Genomic DNA, 26,956 nt, shown 5'->3' with positions numbered 1-26,956 from the left:
GGGTAGAGGTTTGGAGGATACGGATAGAAACTCAGCTTTGACCATGTCTAGTTGCCATTTAGGAATCCAAAGGAAATGTTAAGTAGGCGGATTTATTCAGGAGACTGGGACAATGTGCCTGGATCTATTAATTTAGGAGTCTCCCCCATTTTGATGGCATTTAGAACTCTAAGATATTACCATGGGAAGGAGTACAGATAGAAAAATAGAGAGGGCCAAGACCAAGTGTGGGGCCCCTCCCATGAAGAGGTCAAGGAGAAGAGGAGATTGAGAAAGTATCATTGAGGCAGGAGGAAAACCTACAGAGTGTGGAGTCCTTGAGGCCAAGCTGAGCCAAAGACTCCAGGAAGGGGAGTGATCAAGTGTGTCATAAGTGGGTCATGGGTGAAATAAGGTAAAGACAGGTAATGGACCACTGGATTTACATCATCCAGGACTTCATAGAGAGCAGTTTCCATGATGTGGTGAGAATGACCGCCAAATTAGAGTGGATAGAAGGGAGACTTGGAGGGGTAGAACTGGAGAGTGAACTCAGCTCTCGATGGGAAGAAATGGGCAGTGACTTCTTCTTTGGGAAAAAGATTTTTTTTTTTTTAATATAAGATGCTATCTGGGGAATAGTACAGTAAGATGGGAAAATTGGTAGTGTATAAGCGTGGGGGACAGCTGTGTCCTGACTTAGTCAAGGGGAAGAGACCTCAACAAGTGGAGAGACCTACTATAGGTGGGAACATGGCAATTCATCTGTGGTAACAAAACCTGTTTAACTCTATTTAACTAAAAATTTTCCACTTTTTTTGCACACAGATCTCTCTCTCTCTCCTCCTTTTCTTTTTCATGTAGTATCTACCAGCAGCTCATGGAACTATTGTCCTTAAAGGCATGCATTGGAAAATGTTGCTGGAGACGGTAGAGTTAGATAGGTGCAGCAGTTTTTGAAATTTCATGTTCCTATCAACCCCATGATTCATAGGCAGTTATCATATAATAATTTTATGATTGGAACTATAGTGTGTACCTCAAGAATATAAAGGAATTCAATTATTAATGTATTGCTTCAAAGAATAAGCCAACTTACTAAAAAGGTTTTCAGAAAACGAAAACCACAACAGTATTCTGGAATTGTTTTATATGCACATAGAATATTTATTTGAAAGGGCACCTGTTATTTCCTCTGTTGCTTTTTGGCTGCTTCAATTCACACCACCCTGGGGTGGGTTCAAGAGAAGGAGAAATGGAGCGTGCTGGGTCAGGCTGAGTGATGGCTCCCACGAGGCGTTGCATCTGGACTTTGATGTGTCTTGGGCGAAGTGTAGAGTGAAGGGTTGACAGCCACTCATGCTTGAAATGTTGAATTCCTGTTTAAAAAAAAATCAGCTTGATCCACAACAGACCAGTGAGAGGACCTCTCATTTTATTTATTTTGATTGTTTGTCTTCCTTGGGCTCTACTTCAGGAAACTTTATTAAACACCTCTCTCTTCCATTTAGTCAATGGTCATTGTTCTCAGCAGAAATTCCCCTTCCTGATGACCCCCAGTGCTCAGAGCTGCTGGAAGCCTCCCCTGGTGCCCGCAGGCTCTGTGCTGTCCCACCAATGCAGGTAATTTGTTGATGATACCAACTGTAGTGGGAAGGAGAAGAAAAATCCTCGTTAAATTTTACAATTCTTTACTTTCTCAAGCCCCACACAGCTCCTATAAACTTATCTCCTTGCTGGGCAGAGAAGGATGGTTTCCCATTAAAACCTCAGCAAATCATTTCTCCAATTTGTCTATATTCTTTCCTTCAACAGCAGCAAAGTAATCTCTTAAAATTTTGTATCACATTAAAAAAATCATCTCATTTATCCTCTAAGAACCTTAAAAGTACAGCAGAAGAAATTGAGACTCTGATAGGGTAAGTTATTTCCCCCAAGGTCTCACAGCATCTTAATACCCCTCACTCCCCAAATAAACTATTAATTGCCACTTGCTACTTTTAAGCACTTTAAGCAGAAGCCTTGGTCACTTGGCTGCCATTTCATTCCATTGTATCTGAAAGTCTGGTATGTTTTCGGCCAGGCATGGTGGTGAGCTCACGCCTGTAATTCCAGCACTTTGGAAGGCCGAGGCAGGCAGATCACGAGATCAGGAATTCGAGAGCAGCCTGGCCAACATGGTGAAACCCGGTTTCTACTAGAAATATAAAAATTAGCTGGACATGGTAGCACCCGTCTGTAATCCCAGCTACTCGGGAGGCTGAGGCAGCAGAATTGCTTGAACCCGGGAGGCGAAGGTTGTGGTGAGCTGAGATTGTACCATTGCACTCTAGCCTGGGTGACAACAGAAACCGCTGTCTCAAAAAAAAAAAAAAAAAAGAAAAGAAAAGAAAAAAAGAATGCCTGGCATGTTTTCTTATATCCCAGCCAGAGCTCAGATTTGAGCAGTACTTCTTAACCTGGGTTGGTGGGAGTTTGGAAGTGTGTGGGGTGTTTTGATGGTAACAATGGGGTCCAGTGTATGTTTAGTGCCTGAGGGCGAGAGGTGATGATTGTTTTGTCATAAATGGCACTGTAGTGTGCAATGAAGAATAGTCCTAGCCAAATTCCAAAACAAGTTCATTTAGATCCACTGTTTGCTCTGCCTCTGATAAATTATTTCAAGGGGCTTCATCATTCACTCATATAGTTATTCCTGTATTCATCTATGTAAAAACATTTTGTTTTCATATTAACTGTATGACACACATTATTCCATGCTGGGATGGATGCAGAGATGAGCACTATGCAGTTCTTGGGGTCAAGAAATTCGCTGCTTAATGCAGTAGTTAGTGTACATTCGTAACTAATAAGGGCTGAAAAGAGAGATACAGATGCTTTAAAAGTGGCAGCCCTGGGTTGATAACAATTGGTTTCATGCCTTCCTCTACCTAGTAAAATATAGCAGAATTTCTTGGTAGAATTTTTATGATCTGGGAGTCTGAATTAAGGTCTCAAAGTCTCCTTTTCAGACATGTTGGATCTTGACATGCATCTCACCTTCTAAGTTTATCTGATCTCTTTCGAACTTCCTGGATCCCTTTAGAGTCTCAGACTTGGAATGATGACAGAACTGGGATGAAAAAACTGCATTTGGGTGCCAGTTTTGCCACTTGCTGGTTCGCAGGACCTTGGGCCAGTTTTGCACCAGCTTTGGGTGTCAGTCTCCTCACTTCGTACATGGTTTAACTGCTGCCTGCCCAGCGCATTGGCTTGTAGTGGGCAGTGAAGCATCCTGCTTGAGGAGACCCTGAGACTTGTGGGGGGCAACAATAGGCACTGTGAGTGGGTCGTTGCTCTGAGTGGCAGCCCACTCCATTCTTGGGCAGCTTCAAATGTGAGAAAGTTCTTCCACCTACTGATGCAGAAGGTTGATACAGGTCTGATGTTCTTGGATAGTGTTAGATTCAGAGAGGTGAGGATGCACGCGAGCATCTTCCCTTCTCCCTGGTTTTCCCAAGGGAGTTACAAAAACTAGGAACAATAAAATGAATGACAGCCAACATTCCCCTTTGTTTGTAGTTAGGGAGGTGCACTTACTTTCATGTATGGCTCTGGCAATGGCTGAGTCAGGAACACCAGAGTCTTAAATGCCCCTTACTTCACCTTCCCGGACCTCTAATCTCCTCCAATTCACAAATCACGTCAGCCTCCAACTGGCTGTGTTGCAGAAGGCAGCAGAAGACAGACAGCTGGCAAGTGACAGGGGCAACGTAAGTCTGCGCCTCTGGTTTCATGAAAAGGGAAGGGAGGATAAAGGGAGAGAGAGAAAGCAGAGGCCAAATGCACTGGTCCTTCTATTCAGCAGTTGCCCCCAGCTATGTCCTGTCTCCCCAGGGTTGGTGAGGACTGCTCCTGGGCAGTAGTGGTGATGGGGGCCAGTGGAGAGGGGCAGGAGGAGGGCAGGGCAGAGGCCAGGCTGAAAGGTGGTGGCCAAAAATTTGCCACCTCCCTGCACTTGCCTCAAAGTCCTACATCCTGAGGAAAAAAAAACAAAACAAACAAACAAACAAAAAACCCGGCTGATTTCTCAGGGTGATTCATTGCACTCACTGATAGTGCTGACAGGCAACTAACAGATCAAATACTATGAGCAAGGGTTACTAAAATGGGAACCAAAAAGGTCCACTTGCAGAAAAAGCAATGGTGACAATTAATGTTTATGAAGATCAGAGTATCCCTTTAGAAAGGCTTAAAGAAGTAAGAGTTTAATTTTGTAATGGTGCAATTTATAGATAGTTCTTTGATTTGGGTTCCAGAAAAGGGGAAACATACAGAGAATATTCTAGATTCTTAGTTTGATTCATGCTCTTCTGATAAGGAGAGAATTCTATTTCTGAGGTTACTGAGGCATCCCTGACCTTTGTATGTATGTTTTTTTATTTTTAGTTCTATAAACAAGTGATGATCAAGAGTGAAGAAAATAGAGAAAATAATTCACACTTAATATCCTGTTCTAAAACTACATTTATTTGTTTATTTATGTTTTGTTTCAGGATGAGTCCCTCCATCCTTTGTCCTTGTGATGCATGTTTTACAAACTAGAAATCGCAAAATGTTGCCAAGAGTTAGGCTGAAGGTTTTTGTGCTACATATTCATTTGGGAACTATTTATGGAGTGCTTACTACGTGTCATGCACTGTAATCGCATGACATATATAGTAGGGAAACATGTAGTCCTGCCTTGAGGAAACTTGGAGAGCAGGGATTGTTATGACCATATTAAGATGAGACAACCAGCCTGGACAGCAAAGCAAGACCCCATCTCTACAGAAAATAAAATTAGCTGGGCATTGTGGTGTGTTCTGTAGTTCCAGCTACTTGGGAGGCTGAGAGGGGAGAATTGCTTGAGCCCAGGAGATTGAGGCTGCAGTGAGCCCAGATTGTGCCACTGTACTACAACCTGGGCAACAGAGGGAGATCCTGTTTGGAAGAAAAAAAAAGGCAAGAAAACTATGAATGACTCAAATCACCCTACTCTAGTGGAGACCGCAAAGGAAGAGAATCAGAGCACCTCTTTAAAACTTGGTACTCAGTGCAGCTGGTGGTGGTGGTACATGATACATAATGCTTCAACTTTAATACGAACCCTTTCCAATTATTAAGATCCTAGAAGAGAGGAATTAAAGTCAAAAAATGAAATAATTTTCTCTTCTCCCTGTGTCCCTACTCATCCTTCTTCATTTCCTCTCTTCGTGTGGTTGCTCCTCTTTTAACATGCTGTCTTTTTCCTCATTTTAAAAATTCTTGATGTGCAAGTTATTTCATTTTTTTCTTATTTGACTTCTATTTTCTCAAAGAACCATACTTGGACTTTATAAATTCTCTCTTTTTTTTCTCATCTAACTTATTTCTGCTTTTATTTTTATTACTTCCTTTTATGTATCTTCAATATATTCTTTTATAATTTGAGACTAAATTTTAATTCATTATTTTTAGTTTTTTTCTTAAATATTTGTAGTTAAATATAATACATAGGTACCTAAGGTAATGACTTTTCTTCAGCTCCTGCCTTATGCCCCACAGATCTCATATGTAGCTAACACTTTATTGTTTTCTAGATGCGTGCAGTACAGGTTTTTATTTTCTCTTTGACCCAAGAGCTGTTTAAATAAAGCTGCTTTTGATTTCCAGGTGGAAATTCTCAAGAATTTTAAAAATATGAAAAACTATGTTTACTCATTTTACTTGTAATAAGAAATATACAAATTAAATCTACTCTGTAATAGCATGTTTTTACATACCAGATGGATGAAATACAAAAATTGCATCATATGCTACATTGCCAAATTCTGTTGCTAAATCTTAATTTCTGAATTGCAGTCAAAATATGATCCTTGTTATTTCTGTTTTGGTATCAAGTAATATATAACCTACTTTTGTGAATGATTAGTAGACACTCGAAAAAAATTTCTAATTCCCTATTGTAGGGAGAGAATTTGATCTGCATTAATTTTGTTATTTAGGATTTTTCTATCCTTAATTTATGTCCTCTTGGTCTGTCTTAGACTGGGATAGGTAAATTATAGTCCCTTGGTTGTCCTTCTCTCTTTTTCTTGTGGAGTTTGGCTTTTGAATATTTGTGCTTTGTTACTGTGTGCATTGCTATGAATAATTGTGTCTTTTAATGCTTTGTGGACATAACTCTAGCTTGTATGGTATTGAAATGGTGAACTCTGCTTTTTTTCTCTCTTCTTCACTGTCTCTTCCTCTTCTTTTTTTTTTTTTTTTTTTTGCCTTTGGGTGTTTCTATTTACTTGATATGCCTTTGCCTATCCTTTCACTTAAATTTTTTTCTGAAGCATTTTGTTTCAGGTGTGTCTCTTGTATGCATTATGTAGCTTATATAGGTGGCATTAATTCTTTGATAGTATAAATTGCAATTACAAATGTATATATATTGTCTTACCTCTATCTTGTGTTTCTTATGCTTGTAATTTTTCTTTTAAGCTAATATTTAATAATGTTTTCTTATTATTATAGTGGTTACCTTATAGTTATAACATTATATAAGTGATATAAACCCTTGCTTTTTTACCACAAGCAATAAAAGCTTAAAATATGTTCTCTTATTTCATCATATATTTTTTCTTGTCCATCATGCCATTTTAGTTGGTATTGTTAATCTTACTTAATGTCATCTTTTGTACTGTTAAAGACACTTATACTAATATTCTACATTTGCCAATATTTTAAAAAATAGTATTTGAGTTTGGCACGCACCAACTTTTTCATCCTCTCTGACTCATTCCCCATTATCCTTCCATTTGTTTTTCATATCATTTCTGCATTTCAGGGAATAGTAGCATTTGCAATCTGTCTTGTAACCTTAATTCCTATTTTTGCTTTAGTCTTGCTTTTACAGGAAAATGTACTCATTGCTTACCATTAGCCTTTTCACTGTAATTTACCAGTCATTATTTGGTGGGATGAAGTTTGCCATCTTGTAATTTCCTTAAGAAGCTCTGATAAGATAATATAACCTGAATTCTTATGTACATAAAACTCTTTGTAGCATTTATATTTGAAGGACATCTTGGCTGAATATAAAACCCTTAGCTCATTCCTTCCTTAAGTATCCTGTAAAAATAGTAGCTCTATTGTGTTTGGTCTTAAATGTTATTATGGAGAAATCTGAGGTCACATTGATATTTTTCCCCTTTTATATAACTTGGTGATTTTGACAAGCTGCCAGTAGCTTGAAAACTCAATAAATTTATAAGAGTATGTTTCATTGTTGAACATTCTAGGACAATTTTCTATGATGACAAGACACATCCTTTGGATGTGTAGATTTTAATTTTTTTTAATGGAGACTCTTGATGTATTCCAACTTTGCAAATTTAGAAATATTTAGTTTTTATTTTTCAGAGAGTTTAATTGCCTGCATTTCTTTTCCCTGTGTTTCTAATCAATAGATTTTCACGTTTTAAAAAACTATATTCCTGTTTCCTTTAGTTGCTTTTCTTGCACCTATTTTCTACGTCCCTTACTGTATTTTGTGCAGCATCAATTTCGCCTGTGTTTCTTCCAATTTTATTCTTCTTTGTCTGATGGTTAGTTTTTTTCGTATATTTTTTCCAAGTTCTTCCAATTCGCATTCATATCTTTCTGCTACTTTACCATCTCATTAACTCAATTCTTATGATTGTGCTGTGTGGTGTTTCTTATAGAGGGGCTTGCCTTGTTTAAATTGTTTAAATATATTTAAAGTGATGACAAAAAGTATGTTCACTATTATCATCTGTTCAATGAGACCAACTTTTGGGCATGAGTTTTTCACTTGTTAATAATTATGCAACTCTCAACCTCTTTTTATTTCTTGCACAAATGTGCTAAATTTTTCTTACCATGGTTGTTACTCATCTGGAATGAATTGGATATTCCTGCCCAGGTATCTGCAAGAGGGTCCTGTTGGTGGTGAAGACCAGATGCCATTAATGACCACACAGCTCAAAAGCTTACTTTTCCATTGCCACGAAGATAGAGTGCTTCCTGAAAACGTATGGATTCCTCACATAACCTCCGTCTTCTGTTTCCCAGGAAATAGGGTCTAGGAGAAGGCTTTTCACACTACTCAATGTACTTTTTTATTTTTTGCTTTTTATTGTACACAATAGTTGTTCATATTCATGAGTTACTTGTGATAATTGGATACATGCATACAATGTGTAATAATAAAATCAGGGTAATTGGGATAGCCATCACTTCAATGATCGTTTCTTTGTGTTAGGAATATTCCAAAACCTGTCTTCTAGCTATTTTGAAATGTACAAGTTATTGTTAACTACAGTTCCTTTAGTGTGCTATTGCACACTAGAACTTATCCCTTCCTTCCATTTGTACACACTAAACAACCTCCAATTATTTTCCCCTCCCCTTTACCCTTCCCAGCGTCTGGGTAACTCACCACTCTACTTTCTACCTCAATGAGTTCAACTTATTTTAAGCTCCGATGTATGAGTGAGAACATATATTTGTCAGTCTGTGTCTGGTTTATTTCACTTAACATGATGTCCTCCAGTTCCATCCATGTTGCTTCAAATGACAGGATTTTATTCTTTGTAATGGCTAAATAATATTCCATTTTCTATATACACCACATTTCTTTATCTTTTCATCCATTGATGAACACTTAGGTTGAATCCATATCCTAGCTGTTGTGAATAAGTCTGCAATAAACATGGGAGTGCACATATCTCTTTGATATACTGATTTTCTTTATTTTAGATATACACTCTGCATTGCAATTGCCAGGTCATATTGTAGTTACATGTTTTAGTTATTTGAGGAAACTCCATACTGTTCTCCACAGTGTCTACTAATTTACATTCCCACCTAACAGAGTATGGGTTTTTCCCTTTCTCCACATCCCTGCCAGCGTCTATTATTTTCTCTCTTTTTGATAGTAGCTATTTTAACTAGGGTAAGATGGTATCTCATTGTGGGTTTGATTTGCATTTTTTTGATGATTCATGTTGTTCAGCATATATTTGTATAACTGTTGGCCATTCATAGGTCTTTTTTTTTTTTGAGAAATATCAAGTCAGATCTTTTGCCTATGTTTTAATTGGATTGTGTGGGTTTCTTGTTATTGTATTTGTTTGAGTTTCTTGTATATTCAGGCTATTAGTCCCTTATCAGATGGATACTTTGCAAATATTTTCTCCCATTCTGTAGGTTGTCTTTACACTTTGCTGATTGTTTTCTTTGCAGAAGCTTTTTAGCTTGATGTAACATCATTTGTCTGTTTTTGCTTTTGTTTTCTGTGCTTTTGAGGTCTTACACAAAAAGTCTTTGTCCAGAATCAGTGTCCTGAAACAGTTCTCTGATATTTTCTTCTAGTAGTTTTATTGTTTTGAGCTTTACATTTAAGCCTTTAATCTATTTTGAGTTCATGTTTGTATATGGCGAGATCTAGTTTCATTCTTCTGTATATGGTTATCCAGTTTTTCCAGCATCATTTATTGAAGAGATAGTCCTTTTCGTAATGTATGAGCTTGGAGCCTTTGTTGAAAATGTGTTGGCTACAAATATATGGGTTTATATCTGTGTTCTTTATTCTGTTTCATTGGTGTATGTGTCTGTTTTTATCCCAGTACCATGCTGTTTTGATTACTATCATTTTGTATTACATTGTGAAGTTAAGTAGTGTGATGCCTCCAGCTTCATTTTTTTTTTTCCTCAGGATAGCTTTGGTTATTCTGGGTCTTCTGTGGTTCCATATAAGTTTTAGGATTTTTTTTCTATTTCTGTGAGGAATGTCATTGGTATTTTAATAAGGATTGCATTGGATCTGCAGATTGTTTTGGGTAGCATAGATATTTTAACAATTTTTTAAAATCAATAAGCATAGGATATCTTTTCATTTTTTTATGTCCTCTTTAACTTCTCACATCACATCAATATTTCATAGTTTTCTTTGTAGAGATCTTTCACTTCTTTGGTTAAATGTATTCCTGATATTTTTATTTTGCTAGCTATTGTAAATGGGAATGCTTTCTTCATTTCTTTTTCAGATCATTTGGTGTTAATGTATAGAAATACTACTGATTTTTGTATGTTGATTTTGTGCCCTGAAACTTTACTGAATTTGTCTACCAGTTCTAGCAGGTTTTTGATGAAGTCTTTAGGTTTTTCTAAACATAAAATCATTTTATCTAGTAAACAATGATAATTTGACTTCGACTTCTTTCTAATTTGCTTGCCCTTTATTTCTTAGTCTTGCTTAATTGCTCTATATAGGACTTCCAGCATTCTGTTAAATAAAAGTTGGGAAAGCTGTCTTGTTCCAGATCTTGGAAGAAAGGCTTTTAATTTTTTCCCGTGCAGTATGGTATTAGCTATGGATTTGTTATATTTGTTTTTTATTATTTTGAGACATGTTTCTGGTATACCCAGTTTGTTGAGAGTTTTTGTCATGAAAAAAATGTTTATTGTTATTAAATAGGTTCTCTTTTAGTATCTACAGAAATGCTCATAAGATTTTTGTTCTTGATTTTGTTAAGGTGATGTACCACATTTGTTGATTTGCATATGTTGAACTATCATACTTCCATTCCTGGGATGAATCTCATTTAATTATGATTAACAATCTTTTTAATGTGTTGTTGTATTTGGTTTGTTAATGTTTTGTTGAAGATGTTTGCCTTTATATTCTTAAGGAATACAAGCTTGTATTGTTTTATTTTTGTTAAGTCCTTGTCTTGTTTTGGTATCAGGGTAATCCCAGCCTCATAGAACGAGTTTGACTTCACTCTATCCTCTTCAATGTTTTCAGTAGTTGGAGTAGAATTGGTATTAGTTCTTTAAATGTTTAGTAGAATTCAAGAGTGAAGCCATCAGGTCCTGGGCTTTTCTTTGATGAAAGACTTTATATTAGAGCAGAAATAAATAAAATGGAGACTAAGGCAAATAGAAAAGGTGAACAAAACAAAAAGCTGGTGCTTTCATTTTTTTGTTTTTGTTTTATATTGCCATAAGTGACTTCAGGAAATTCTTTATAAGATTTGTTTTCTTAAAAGACCATGAAAATTTATAAATACATTGTTTTCTGAAAACCTGTGTAAAACATTTAAGCAATACCGAAAGGTAGAATTAAAAATAAATCTCCCATCCGGGATAGTGAGCCACTTTCCTCTCCCTAGGACAATAAATAAGAATACTTTTTTTGTTTTTTTGTTTGCATCTTCCAGGAGTTTTATATGCATAAGTACCATTTTGTATAATTTATTCAAAATTCATTCAATATACACTAAACTCAAACATTAGCTCACTATACGTCTTTTCTGTACTTGTTTGTTTTACTTAATGATACCTAGTGGAGAGTTCTCCATCTTAGGTTATATTGACCTCATTATTTTTTCTGTCCAAATATATTTCATTATGTGAATGTAGAATGTATCATGTTTTATTTAGTGAAGCTTCTAATTGGTGGATGTTAAATATGTTTTCCAGATTTTTAAAATATAATTTTAATTTTAATGTTAGATTCAGGGTGCACATGTGCAGGCTTGTTACATGGGTATATTGTGCGATGCTGAGATTTGGGATACCATTGAGCCTGTAACCCAGATAGTGAACATAGTACCCAATAGTTTTTCAATCCTTGTCCCCTTCTTTCTCTTCCTTCTAGTAGTCCCTAGTGTCTATTGCTGCCATCTTTATGTCCATTAATACGCAGTGTTTAGCTCCCACTTGTAATTGAGACCATGCAGTATTTGGTTTTCTATTCCTGTGTTAATTCACTTAAGATAATGATCTCCAGCTGCATCCATCTTGCTGCAAAGGACATGATTTCATTCTTTTTTCATGGCTGCATAGTATTCTATGATGTATATGTACTACCTTTTCTTTATCCAATCCACTGCTGATGGGCATCTAGGTTGATTCCATGTCTTTGTTATTGTAAATAGTGCTGTGTGGAACATGTGAATTCATGTGTCTTTTTGGTTGAACAATTTATTTTCTTTTGGATGTATACCCACTAATGGGATTGCTGGTTTGAATGGTAGTTCTGTTTTATTTGAGAAATCTCCAGATTGCTTTCTACAGTGGCTGAACACATTTACATTCCCATCAACACCATCAACAGTATATAAGCACTCCCTTTTCTCCATAGCCTGGCCAGCATCCATTATTTTTGACTTTATTATTATTTTTTATTATTATACTTGAAGTTCTAGGGTACATGTGCACAACATGCAGGGTTGTTACATATGTATACATGTGCCATGTTGGTGTGCTGTGCCCATCAACTCGTCATTTACATCAGGTATAACTCCCAATGCAATCCCTCCCCCCTCTCCCCTCCCCATAATAGGCTCCGGCATGTGATGTTCCCCTTCCCGAGTCCAAGTGATCTCATTGTTCAGTTCCCACCTATGCATAAGAACATGTGGTGTTTGGTTTTCTGTTCTTGCGATAGTTTGCTGAGAATGATGGTTTCCAGCTGCATCCATGTCCCTACAAAGGACACAAACTCATCCTTTTTTATGGCTGCATAGTATTCCATGGTGTATATGTGCCACATTTTCTTAATCCAGTCTGTCACTGATGGACATTTGGGTTGATTCCAAGTCTTTGCTATGCGAATAGTGCTGCAATAAACATATGTGTGCATGTGTCTTTATAGCAGTATAGATTTATAATCCTTTGGGTATATACCCAGTAATGGGATGGCTGGGTCAAATGGTATTTCTAGATCCTTGAGGAATCACCACACTATTTTATACAATGGTCGAACTAGTTTACAGTCCCACTAACAGTGTAAAAGTGTTCTTATTTCTCCATGCCCTCTCCAGCACCTGTTGTTTCCTGATTTTTTAATGATTGCCTTTCTAACTGGTGTGAGATGCTATCTCATTGTGGTTTTGGTTTGTATTTCTCTGATGGCGAGTGATGATGAGCATTTTTTCATGTATCTGTTGGCTGTATGAATGTCTTCTTTTGAGAAATGTCTGTTCATATCTTTTGCCCACTTTTTGATGGGGTTGTTTTTTTCTTGTAAATTTGTTTGAATTCTTTGTAGGTTCTGGGTATTAGCCCTTTGTCAGATGAGTAGATTGCAAAAATTTTCTCCCATTCTATAGGTTGCCTGTTCACTCTGATGGTAGTTTCTTTTGCTGTGCAGAAGCTCTTTAGATTAATTAGATCCCATTTGTCAATTTTGGCTTTTATTGCCGTTGCTTTTGGTGTTTTAGACATGAAGTCCTTGCCCATGCCTATGTCCTGAATGGTATTACCTAGGTTTTCTTCTATGGTTTTTATGGTTTTTGGTCTAACATTTAAGTCTCTAATCCATCTTGAATTAATTTTTGGATAAGGAGTAAGGAAAGGACCCAGTTTCAGCTTTCTACTTATGGCTAGCCAATTATCCCAGTACCATTTATTAAATAGGGAATCCTTTCCCCATTTCTTGTTTTTCTCAGGTTTGTCAAAGATCAGATGTCTGTAGATGTGTGGTATTATTTCTGAGGGCTCTGTTCTGTTCCGTTGGTCTATATCTGTTTTGGTACCAGTACCATGCTGTTTTGGTTACTGTAGCCTTGTAGTATAGTTTGAAGACAGGTAGCCTGATGTCTCCAGCTTTGTTCTTTTGACTTAGGATTGTCTTGGCAATGCAGGCTCTTTTGTGGTTCCATATGAACTTTAAAGCAGTTTTTTCCAATTCTGTGAAGAAAGTCCTTGGTAGCTTGATGGGGATGGCATTGAATCTATAAATTACCTTGGGCTATATGGCCATTTTCACAATATTGATTCTTCCTATCCATGAGCATGGTATGTTCTTCCATTTGTTTGTGTCCTCCTTTATTTCACTGAGCAGTGGTTTGTAGTTCTCCTTGAAGAGGTCCTTTACATCCCTTGTAAGTTGGATTCCTAGGTATTTTATTCTCTTTGAAGCAATTGTGAATGGAAATTCATTCATGATTTGGCTCTCTGTTTGTCTGTTACTGGTGTATAAGAATGCTTGTGATTTTTGCACATTGATTTTGTACCCTGAGACTTTGCTGAAGTTGCTTATCAGCTTAAGGAAATATTGGGCTGAGATGATGGGGTTTTCTAAATATATAATCATGTCATCTGCAAACAGGGACAATTTGACTTCTTCTTTTCCTAACTGAATCCCCTTGATTTCTTTCTCTTGCCTGATTTCTCTAGCCAGAACTTCCAACACTATGTTGAATAGGAGTGGTGAGAGAGGACATCCCTGTCTTGTGCCAGTTTTCAAAGGGAATGCTTCCAGTTTTTGCCCATTCAGTATAATATTGGCTGTGGGTTTGTCATAAATAGCTCTTATTATTTTGAGATATGTTCCATCAATACCAAATTTATTGAGAGTTTTTAGCATGAAGGGCTGTTGAATTTTGTCAAAGGCCTTTTCTGCATCTATTGAGATAATCATGTGGTTTTTGTCTTTGGTTCTGTTTTTATGTTGGATTACGTTTATTGATTTGCATATGTTGAACCAGCCTTGCCTCCCAGGGATGAAACCCACTTGATCATGGTGGATAAGCTTTTTGATGTGCCGCTGGATTTGGTTTGCCAGTATTTTATTGAGGATTTTTGCACTGATGTTCATCAGGGTTATAGGTCTAAAATTCTGTTTTTTTGGTTGTGTCTCTGCTCGGCTTTGGTATCAGGATGATGTTGGCCTCATAAAATGAGTTAGGGAGGATTCCCTCTTTTTCTATTGATTGGAATAGTTTCAGAAGGAATGGTACCAACTCCTCCTTGTACCTCTGGTAGAATTCGGCTGTGAATCCACCTGGTCCTGGACTTTTTCTGGTTGGGAGGCTATTAATTATTGCCTCAATTTCAGAGCCTGCTATTGGTCTATTCAGGGATTCAACTTCTTCCTGGTTTAGTCTTGGGAGAGTGTAAGTGTCCAGGAAATTATCCATTTCTTCTAGATTTTCTAGTTTATTTGCATAGAGGTGTTTATAGTGTTCTCTGATGGTAGTTTGTATTTCTGTGGGGTCAGTGGTGATATCCCCTTTATCATTTTTTATTGTGTCTATTTAATTCTTCTCTCTTTTCTTCTTTATTAGTCTTGCTAGTGGTCTATCAATGTTGTTGATCTTTTCAAAAAGCAGCTCCTGGATTCATTGATTTTTTTTGGAGGGTTTTTTGTGTCTCTATCTCCTTCAGTTCTGCTCTGATCTTAGTTATTTCTTGCCTTCTGCTAGCTTTTGAATGTGTTTGCTCTTGCTTCTCTAGTTCTTTTAATTGTGATAGGGTGTCAATTTTAGATCTTTCCTGCTTTCTCTTGTGGGCATTTAGTGCTATAAATTTCCCTCTACACACTGCTTTAAATGTGTCCCAGAGATTCTGGTATGTTGTGTCTTTGCTCTCATTGGTTTCAAAGAACATCTTTATTTCTGCCTTCATTTTGTTATGTACCCAGTAGTCATTCAGGAGCAGGTTATTCAGTTTCCATGTAGTTGAGTGGTTTTGATTGAGTTTCTTAGTCCTGAGTTCTAGTTTGATTGCACTGTGGTCTGAGAGACAGTGTGTTATAATATCTGTTCTTTTACATTTGCTGAGGAGTGCTTTACTTCCAACTGTGTCACAATTTTGGAATAAGTACGATGTGGTGCTGAGAAGAATGCATATTCTGTTGATTTGGGGTGGAGAGTTCTGTAGATGTCTTTTAGGTCTGCTTGGTGCAGAGTTAAGTTCAATTCCTGGATATCCTTGTTAACTTTCTGTCTCATTGATCTGTCTAATGTTGACAGTGGGGTGTTAAAGTCTCCCATTATTATTGTTTGGGAGTCTAAGTCTCTTTGTAAGTCTCTAAGGACTTGCTTTATGAATCTGGGTGCTCCTGTATTGGGTGCATATATATTTAGGATAGTCAGCTCTTCCTGATGAATTGATCCCTTTACCATTATGTAATGGCCTTCTTTGTCTCTTTTGATCTTTGATGGTTTAAAGTCTGTTTTACCAGAGACTAGGATTGCATCCCCTGCTTTTTTGTTTGTTTGTTTGTTTTCCATTTGCTTTGTAGATCTTCCTCCATCCCTTTATTTTGAGCCTATGTGTGTCTCTGCATGTGAGATGGGTCTCCTGAATACAGCAAACTGATGGGTCTTGACTCTTTATCCAATTTGCCAGTCTGTGTCTTTTAATTGGACCATCTAGTCCATTTACGTTTAAGCTTAATATTGTTATGTGTGAACTTGATCCTGTCATTATGACATTAGCTGGTTATTTTGCTCGTTAGTTGATGCAGTTTCTTCCTAGCATCAATGGACTTTACATTTTGGCATGTTTTTGCAATGGCTAGTACCAGTTGTTCCTTTCCATGTTTAGTGCTTTCTTCAGGATCTCTTGTAGGGCAGGCCTTGTGGTGACAAAATCTCTCAGCATTTGCCTGTCTGTAAAGGATTTTATTTCTCCTTCACTTGTGAAACTTAGTTTGGCTGGATATGAAATTCTGGGTTTAAAATTCTTTTCTTTAAGAATGTTGAATATTGGCCCCCACTCTCTTCTGGCTTGTAGAGTTTCTGCTGAGAGATCTGCTGTTAGTCTGATGGGCTTCCCTTTGTGTGTAACCTAACCTTTCTCTCTGGCTGCCCTTAACATTTTTTCCTTCATTTCAACTTCGGTGAATCTGACAATTATGTGTCTTGGAGTTGCTCTTCTCGAGGATTATCTTTGTGGTGTTCTCTGTATTTCCTGAATTTGAATGTTGGCCTGCCTTACTAGGTTGGGGAAGTTCTGCTGGATGATATGCTGGAGAGTGTTTTCCAACTTGGTTCCATTTTCCCCATCACTTTCAGGCACACCAACCAGATGTAGATTTGGTCTTTTGCCATAATTCCATATTTCTTGGAGGCTTTATTCATTTCTTTTTACTCTTTTTTCTCTACACGTCTCTTCTCACTTCATTTCATTCATTTGATCTTCAATCACTGATACTCTTTCTTCCAGATGATTGAGTCAGTTACTGAAGCTTGTGCATTTGTCACATAGTTCTTGTGTCATCGTTTTCATCTGTATCAGTTCTTTTAAGGTCTTCTCTGCATTGATTATTCTAGTTATCTATTCATCCATTCTTTTTTCAAGGTTTTTAGTTTCTTTGCGCTGGTTACGTAGTTCCTCCTTTAGCTCTGAGAAGTTTGATTGACTGAGCCTTCTTCTCTCAACTCGTCAAAGTCATTCTCTGTCCAGCTTTGTTCCGTTGCTGGTGATGAGCTGAGTTCTTTTGGAGCGGGAGATGCGCTCTGATTTTTTGAATTTCCAGCTTTTCTGCACTGCTTTTTCCCCCTCTTTGTGGTTTTATCTGCCTCTGGTCTTTGATGATGGTGATGTACTGATGGGGTTTTGGTGTGGGTATCCTTCCTGTTTGTTAGTTTTCCTTCTAACAGTCAGGACCCTCAGCTGCAGGTCTGTTGGGGTTTGCTTGAGGTCTATTCCAGACTCTGTTTGCCTGGGTATCAGCAGTGGAGGTGGCAGAAGATGGAATATTGCTGAACAGCGAGTGTACCTGTCTGATTCTTGCTCTGGAAGCTTCATCTCAGGGGTGTACCATGTGAGGTGTGAGGTGTCTGTCTGCACCTAGTGGGGGATGTCTCCCAGTTAGGTTACTCAGGGGTCAGGGACCCACTTGAGCAGGCAGTCTGTCCGTTCTCAGATCTCAACCTCCATGATGGGAGAACCACTGCTCTCTTCAAAGCTGTCAGAGAGGGACTTTTGTGTCTGCAGAGGTGTCTGCTGCTTTTTGTTTAGCTATGCCCTGTCCCCAGAGGTGGAGTCTACAGAGACAGTCAGGCCTCCTTGAGCTGTGGTGGGTTCCACCCAATTTCAGCTTCCTGGAGGCTTTGTTTACCTACTGAAGCCTCAACAATGGCAGGCGCCCCTCCCCCAGCCTCACTGCCACCTTGTAGTTAGATCTCAGACTGCTGTGCTAGCAATGAGGGAGGCTCTGTGAGCATGGGACCCTCTGGGCCAGGTGTGGGATATAATCTCCTGGTGTGCCGTTTGCTAAGACCCTTGGTAAAGCTCAGTATTAGGGTGGGAGTTAGCTGATTTTCCAGGTGTTGTGTGTCTCAATTTCTCTTGGTTAGGAAAAGAAATTTCCTTCCCCCTTGCGCTTCTCTGATGAGGCGATGCCTCACCCCGCTCAGCTCTTGCTGGTCGGGCTGCACCCGCGGACCAGCATTCACTGTCCGACACGCCCCAGTGAGATGAACCTGGTAGCTCAGTTGAAAATGCAGAAATCACCCATCTTCTGTGTTGCTCACACTGGGAGCTGGAGGCTGGAGCTGTTCCTATTTGGCTATCTTGGGCACCCTCCGCTATTTTTGACTTTTTAATAATAGCTGTTCTGACTGGTATGAGATGGTATCTCACTGTGGTTTTGATTTGCATGTCTTTGGTGATTTTTGATGGGGAGGATTTTTTCATGTTTGTTGGCTGCGTGTATGTCTTTTGAGAAGTGCCTGCTCCTGCCTTTTGCCTGCTTTTATCAGGGTATTTGTTTATTGAATTGTTTAAGTTCCTTATAAGCTGTGGATATTAGACATTTGTTGGATGCATAGTTTGCGAATATTTTCTCCCATTCTGTAGGTTGTCTTTACTCTGTTAATAGTTTCAAAGAGGTGTTTTTTTTTTAAAGATAAAATCAACAAATTGTTAGCTAGATTAAGAAAAAAGAGCGAAGACTCAAATTAAATAAAATTGGAAGCACAAAAGGAGACATTATAACTGATACCACAGAAATACAAAGGATCAGTAGCGACTATTATGAATATACACCAACAAATTGAAAAATCTAGAAGAAATGGATAAATTCTTGGATACATACAACCTATCAAGATTGAACAATTAAGAAATAGAAAGCCTGAAAAGACCAATAGTGAGTAACAAGATCAAGGCAGTGACAAAGCTATCCAATTTATCATGCAACTTGACACCCACCTAACATAATCTGTTTTGTATATTTTGCCTCTCAGAGTGTGTTGTTTGCTTTTAAGAAGTGTTCTTTTTTTTTTTTTTTTTTTTAAGACAGGGTCTTGTTCTATCACCCAGGTTGGAGTGTGATGGTACAATCATGGCTCACTGCAGCCTCACATTTCCTGGGCTCAAGTGATCTTCCCACCTCAGCCTCCCAAGTAGCTGGGACCACAGGCATGCACTACCACATCTGGCTGATTTCTGGATTTTTTTGAACACGCAGGGTTTAACCATGTTTCCCAGGCTTGTCTCAAACTCCTGGGCTCAAGTGATCCTCCTGCCTCGGCCTCCCAAAGTGTTGGGGTTACAAGAGTGAGCCACTGCATCCAACCAAGAAATGTATTTTCAATGGTGCATTTTGAGATCTGCAGAAGGTGGGGTTTTGCTACAGAAATCTCTCCTATTCACATTTTTGTGTGACTCTCACATGAACTTGATTTTTTTAGCACCATTTCAAATGCCTCATGTCTCTTCTAAACATTTATAAAAAATTGAATGTCTTATTTTTCTTATCTTTTTGACTTCAGACCAATTTTCAGGAGCATATAAGAAATTGGCTGGGTTACATAGTCATGTCTTGTAATCTATCATCTCCACTTTCTTATGCTATATTGTTTCTACCAAATGACCTCAGTCTGACATGTCTGTGCAGTGTCTGGGTACTCTCTTATATCTGAGGTAGGTGCTCCAAGATCTTCAGAGCTAGGTTGATCCATCTCCAAGCCTCTCAAGACTTTCTCCTTTACAAAGCTTTAAGGGATCACTAAGATGCACACATGGTACAGAAGTCTGACCTAAGGTAACTTCTGAATCAACAACTTAGAGAAGAATCTTAGACAATGCTTGTGCTTGATACTTATGGACTCTTTTGTAAGATTCAAGTTGCTGCAAAAATAGAGTTCAGTTGTCATCAAGTCCACTACCATTAAGAAAAAAAAAAAGTATGCAAACAGAGAGACAAACTTCTTCAACCCTCCAAATAAATTCATTATTAGTTGTCTTTAACTTTACAAGTGATCTAAACTTCCTCTCTGTGGTAAATTGTGTTACTTTGGGAGAACAAATGGCATTTGCTGGATAGACAAGTATATGGAGTTTATGGCACTTCCTCTTCATAGACTGCTACCTGCTCTGAGCACTACAAAAAATAATGCTTTTTAAAAAACCTAGAAAGTCTCAAAACTGGAAATCTAAAAGACTCTGCCTTCTGCAAACAGTCATTGTATAGCATAGAAGTTAACCATATTTAACTTTCCTTCCTTCCTTCCTTCCTTCCTTCCTTCCTTCCTTCCTTCCTTCCTTCCTTCCTTCCTTCCTTCCGTCCTTCCTTCCTTCCTCCCTCCCTCCCTCCCTCCCTCCCTCCCTCCCTCCCTCCCTTTCTTTCTTCTCAACTCACTGCAACCTCTGCCTGCCAGGTTCAAGTGATTCTCCTGCCTCAGCTTCCTGAGTATCTGGGATTACAGGCATGCGCCACCACACCCGGCTGATTTTTGTATTTTTACTGACATGGTTTCACCATGTATTGGCCAGACTGGTCTCAAACTCCTGATCTCAGGTGATCCACCTGCCTCGACCTCTGGAATTATAGGAATTATAGGAATGACCCACCGCACCCAGCACATATTTAACTTTCAAACATGACCTGCCAGGTTGATAGCTTGTAAAAGTTGCCTTAAGCAGAAAAGTGAATAAAAACAAAGAGGTGAATTTCCTTTTCTTTGTTACACATTCATGTATTTATTAATAAGTATTTGGCATCCATTATGAGGCAGGTGCTTGCCAGAGCAAGGAGATACAGTGGGAGATCTTCCTTAAGGAGCTTAGATTTTGCAGACATCAAAATTTTTGAATGTCTTCCGTGCTGTCATTAATGCTATGAAGGAGAAGTTCTGGAGGGCCTCTAAGAGGCTACTGCAGCAGGGCAAGTGTCCAATCTGGACATTTTCCTGTCTCCAGGGCCACAGTCTTTGTTGGGGACCCCTTCTTTCTCATCTAGACTGTTGAGTCTGCTGTAGCCTTCTGACCCCTCACTTCACAGGCTTCCCCACTTGTACCCCATTGTCTACGTGGCATTTCGTGGTCTTTTTAAAAACACTGTGCACCTAACTATGCCACCTCTCTGTTTCTCTCTCTCTCTTCCTTTTAAAGTCTTTTCAATGTACTTTCTTGTTCACTGAATAAAATATAGAACTTACCCTGACATGAAAGGTCCTTGCATGATCTGTCCTCTGCTCATGCTCTGACCCCATCTGCTGCTGTTGCATGAAGGCCTTGGCTGCTCCTGACATGTGTTCTGTTTGCTCCAACCTCTGGTCCCTGCCCTTTTTTTCCTTTGCCTGGAGCAGTCTCCCTTCAGATACCTGTGTGACTCATTTCTTTACTGCATCCGCTTTCTGCTTGAGTATTTTTTTCCGCTGTCAGCTCAGCTAATCACCCTGTCTGAAATAACATTCCTTCTCACTTTTGGTTAAGCTGGTTCTTTTTTCCTCATAGCATTTATCACTACCTGACATTATGCGTCTCTGCTTTAGTCCTTTCTGTGTTGCTATCACAGACTACCCAAGACAGGATAGTCTGTAAAGAAAATAGGTTTATTTGGCTCATAATTCTGGCAGGAAGTCCAAGATTAGGCAGCCTGTCTGGTCGGCTTCTGCTGAGGGCATCATGCCACTTCAACTCATGGCGGAAAGTTTAAGGGGGAGAGGGTGTGTGCTTCATACATGAGAGGCAAACTTGCTTCATAACAGCCAGCTTTCTCAAGAACTAATCCAGTACCCTGGGAACTCACCTTGTCTCATGAGAACTGCATTAATCCATTCACGAGTGTGGAGACCCCATAACCCAAACACCTCTTAAAGGTTGTATCACCTCTCAATACCATTACATGGGCAATTACATTTCAATATGAGTTTTGGCAGGGACAGAACATAGCAATCTCTGTTTATTGGATTATTTTATGTCCCTTCTCACCTTGCCAACATACTAGAATGAAAGATCCTTAATGGCAGGGCCTTTTACTGTTTGGCTCATTCATGTAACACCTGCCCAGTAACATGGCTTGTACCTGCGGTTGGTCTCAATGTTGAATAAAAAATTATTACATGGATTTAGAGCTCAGAGAGTATGTGGTGGGAGGACAGAGGATCCAGTGTGAGGTAAGGATGCCTACATTTAAAGGCAGGTAAAAGAGAAGTTGCCAAGCTGTGGGTGCAAAGCTGGGAGTTGTTCTGGAAGCTAAGAGGAAAGAGAGGAGAAGGGAATGACCAAAGTCATCAAACATGTCTGGGAACTCAAGAAGGAAAATGACTGGATAATTCTCATTGGATTTTGAGGCATGACTGTCACTGATGCCCTAGATAAGAGTCATTTCAAGTGTATATTAGAAATGGAGCCCAGTTAGAGTGGGTTGAAATGTGAGTGTTGGGAAAATAGACAGGAAGACTTTCATTTGTCAATTTTCACGTATTTTGTAGATGATAATCTATGATCAATTAATATCAATAATTGAAGATAGATAATGGTCCCAACTACGTTGGGGAAATGGTAGGCATGGATTAATGACCTGCTTTTGCTCCAACCTGCTCTGCCTATGGCAAGTGTCATAGAGTATTGTGGTTGAGCTATGGCTCTCTGAGAGACCTTGAACCAGTTGTGTCTCCTTCATGAGTTCCTTCATGAATTTGCACACCTACAAAATCAGCACACCAATCATGGCCCTCCTACCTAAGTCACAAGCATGTAGAAATGACCAAAGGAGACATCGCTCCTGAAAGTGCTTTGTAACTTGAAAGAAAAATGTAAAATATTAGTAGAGTCATTTTGCTTGCCTCCGGATGCTGACTAAATTATCCCCTTACAGATTCCTGAACAACGTTGGTTTCTTTTTTCCACTGATAATGATGCTGACGTGGATGGTGTCTGTGGCCAGCATGGTCAGAAAGTTGGTGTATGAGCAGGAGATACAGATAGAAGAGGTAAATATCCTTAAACCTCACCTGGGAGACAAAGATGGGGAAGCTGGGGACTTTGGAAATGGATCTTGTCCCATAACTAACCTGAGCCTCTCTGTTTTGCTTCCCTCTCCTCTGCTGGGGTTCTGGTGTACAAAATAGCTGAGTCCCTGTTCCAGAAAGATGATTTTATGTTGAAGTCTGAAGCAATGCCAGAGTTTAACAGATATTTTCCATTGACATGAAAGAAAGTCAAAGAATAGCCATATGAGATTGCAAGAACAAAGCCAATGTTCCTCATTCAGCAACTTTTTTCAAACCCAGAAAAACACAGCAGCAGACTTCCCATCTTAATTTTTGCTTAGAATATTTTAATGTAGAGGCCTTGCTATTTTTGTTGTAATACTGTTATAAAACTTGAAACTATCATAACTTAATTTTTTTTTATTTCTATAGGTTTTTTGGGGAAGTGGGGGTGTTTGGTTACATGAATAAGTTATTCAGTAGTGATTTCTGAGATTTTGGTGCACCCATCACCCGAGCAGTGTTCCTGGTACCCAATGTGTACTCTTTTGTCAGTCACCACCCCCAACCCTTTACCCTGAGTCCCCAAAGTCCAGTGAATCATTCTTATGCCTTCGTGTATCATAGCTCAGCTCCCACATGTGAGTGAGAACATACGATGTTTGGTTTTGCATTCCTGAGTTACTTCACTTAGCATAAGAGTCTCTAATTCCATCCAGGTTGCTCTGTGTGCTATTATTTCATTCCTTTATATGGCTGGGTAGTATTCCATGGTGTGTGTGTGTGTGTGTGTGTGTGTGTGTGTGTGTGTGTGTGTATACTTTTTCTTTATTAACTCATTGATTGATGGGCACTGGGTTGGTCCCATATTTTTGTAAATGTGAATTGTGCTGCTATAAACATATGTGTGCTACTATCTTTTTCATATAATGACTTCTTTTCCTCTGGGTAGATACCCAGGAGTGGGATTGCTGGTTCAAATGGTAGATCTACTTTTAGTTCTTTAAGGAATCTCCACACTGTTTTCCATAATGGTTGTACTAGTTTACATTCCCATGAACAGTGTAAAAGTATTCCTTTTTCACCGCATCCATGCCAACATAGATTATTTTTTGATTTTTTAAATTATAGTCATTCTTGCAGGAGTAGGGTGATATTACATTGTGGTTTTGATTTGCATTTCCCTGATAATTAGTGAAGATGAGTATTTTTCCATATGTTTGTTGGCCATGTATCTATCTTCTTTTGAGAACTGTCTATTCATGTCCTTAGCCCACTTTTTGATGAGACTGTTTGTTTTTTTCTTGCAGTTCTTTGTAGATTCTGGATATTAGTCCTTTGTTGGATATATAGATTGTGAAGATTTTCTCCCACTCTGTGGGTTGTCTATTTACTCTGCTGATTATTTCTTTTGCTGTGCAGAAGCCATTTAGTTTAATTAAGTCCCATTTATTTATCTTTGTTTTCATTTCATTTGCTTTTGGGTTCTTGGTCATGAAGTATTTGCCTAAACCAATGTCTAGAAGGGTTTTTCTGATGTTATTTTTCTAGACTCTTTATGGTTTCAGGGCTTAGATTTAAGTCTTTTATCCACCTTGAGTTGATTTTTGTATAAGGTGAGAGATGAGGATCCAGTTTCATTCTTCTACTTGTGGGTTGCCAGTTATCCCAACATCATTTGTTGAATAGGATGTCCTTTCCTCACTTTATGTTTTTGTTTGCTTTGTCGAAGATCAGTTGGCTATAAGTATTTGGGTTTATTTCTGGGTTCTCTATTCTGTTCTGTTGGTCTATGTGCCTATTTTTATACCAGTACCATGCTATTTTGGTGACTATGTCCTTATAGTATAGTTTGAAGTCGGGTAATACGATGCCTCCAGATTCATTCTTTTTGCTTAGTCTTGCTTTGACTGTGTGGGTTATTTTTTTGGTTCCATATGAATGTCAGGATTGTTTTTTCTAGTTCTGTGAGGAGTAATGGTGGTAGTTTGATGGGAATTGCATTGGATTGCAGATTGCTTTTGGCAATATGGTCATTTTCACAATATTCATTCTACCCATCCATGAGCACAGCAAATGTTTCCTTTGTTTGTGTCATCTATGATTTCTTTTAACAGTATTTTGTAGTTTTCCTTGTAGAGGTGGTTCATCTCCTTGTTTGGGTATATTCCTAAGTATTTTATTTTATTTCTTGTAGCTATTGTGAAAGGGGTTGAGTTCTTGATTTGATTCTCGGCTTGGTCACTGTTGGTGTATAGCAGAGCTACTGATTTGTGTACGTGAATTTTGTTTCCTGAAACTTTGCTGAATTGTCAGTTCTAGGAGATTTTTGGATGAGTCTTTAGGGTTTTCTAGGTATATGATATTATCATCAACAAACAGCAACAGTTTGACTTCCTCTCTACTGATTTGGATGCCCTTCATTTCTTTATCTTGTCTGATTGCTCTGACTAGGACTTCCAGTACTATGTTGAATAGTGGTGGTGAAAGTGGGCATCCTTATCTTGTTCCAGTTCTCAGAGGAAATGCTTTCAACTTTTCCTTGTTCAATACAATATTGGCTGTGGGTTTGTCATATATAGCTCAGACCATAGTGGAATAAAATTGGAAATAAACTACAAAAGGAACCCTCAAAACCATGCAAATACATGGAAATTAAATAACATGTTCCTGAATGATCATTGGGTCAAGAATGAAATAAAGATGAAAACTAAGTGAACTGAATGATAATAGTGATACAACCTATCAAAACCTTTGGGATATGGCAAAAATGATGCTAAAAGGAAAGTTCACAACATTAAATGCCTACATCAAAAAGTCTGAAAGAGCAAAAATAGACAACCTAGGGTCACACCTCATGGAACTGGAGAAACAAGAACAATGGAAACCCAAACCTAGCAGAAGAAAAGAAATAAGAAAGATGAGAGAATAGCTAAATGAAATTGAAACAAAAAATACATTTAAGTCTTTACTCCATCTTGAGTGAAGTTTTATATAAGGTGTAAGGAAGGGGTTCAGTTTCAATTTTCTGCATATAGCTACCAGTTTTCCCAGTACCATTTATTAAATAGTGAACCCTTTTCCCATTGCTTATTTTTGTCAGGTTTGTCAAAGATCAGATGGTCATAGATGTGTCGTCTTATTTCTGAGATCTCTATTCTGTTCCACTGGTTTATGTGTCTGTTTTTGTTCCACTACCATGAAGTTTTGGTTACTGTAGCTTTGTAGTATAGGTCAAAGTCAGGTAGTGTGATGCTTCCAGCATTGTTTTTTTGTCTTAGGGTTGTCTTGACTATACAGGCTCTTTTTTGAAATTTTGGTTCCATATGAATTTTAAAGTAGATTTATCTAATTCTGTGAAGAATGCCAATGGTCGTTTAATGGGAATAGCATTGAATCTCTAAATTACTTAGAGCAGTATGGCCATTTTAATGATATTGATTCTTCCTATCCATGAACACAGAATGTTTTTCTATTTGTTTGTGTCCTCTCTTATTTCCTTGAGCAGTGGTTTATAGTTCTCCTTGTAGAGGTCCTTCGCTTCCCTTGTTAGCTGTATTCCTAGACATTTTATTCTCTTTGTGGCAATTGTGAATGGGAGTTCATTTATGATTTGGCTGTCTGCTTGTTTCCTGTTGGTGTATAGGAATGCTTGTGATTTTTGAACATTGATTTTGTATCCTGAGACTTTGTTGAAGTTGCTTATTAGCTTAAGTAGCTTTTGGGCTGAGATAATGGGGTTTTCTAGATATAGGTTCATGTCACCTGCAAACAGAGACAGTTTGACTTCTTCTCTTCTTATTTGAATATGCTTTATTTCTTTCTCTTACCTGTCTGGCCTGGAGAGAACTTCCAATACAATGTTGAATAGGAGTGGCGAGAGAGGGCATCCTTGTCCTGTGCCAATTTTTAAGGGGAATGCTTCCAACTTTTGTCCGTTCAGTATGATATTGGCTATGGGTTTGTCACAAATGGCTCTTTTTTAAAAATTTAACTTAATTTTA

General features: G+C 38.3%; 1 protein-coding gene across 1 annotated transcript in view; it reads left to right on the top strand.

Moving 5' to 3' along the window:
• Positions 1 to 26,956, top strand: part of ABCA13 (ATP binding cassette subfamily A member 13) — a 502,662-nt gene that overhangs the window by 188,626 nt on the left and 287,080 nt on the right. Inside the window, exon 32 of the mRNA XM_073008854.1 lies at positions 22,838 to 22,952. Coding sequence (XP_072864955.1) covers positions 22,838 to 22,952 — 115 coding nt within the window. The remainder of the gene's footprint in view (positions 1 to 22,837; positions 22,953 to 26,956) is intronic.

Source organism: Chlorocebus sabaeus, chromosome 21 (assembly GCF_047675955.1).
Source record: "Chlorocebus sabaeus isolate Y175 chromosome 21, mChlSab1.0.hap1, whole genome shotgun sequence".
Lineage (NCBI taxonomy): Eukaryota > Metazoa > Chordata > Mammalia > Primates > Cercopithecidae > Chlorocebus > Chlorocebus sabaeus.
Note: the sequence above shows the minus strand (reverse complement) of the source record. Positions and strands in the feature narration are given on the sequence as shown.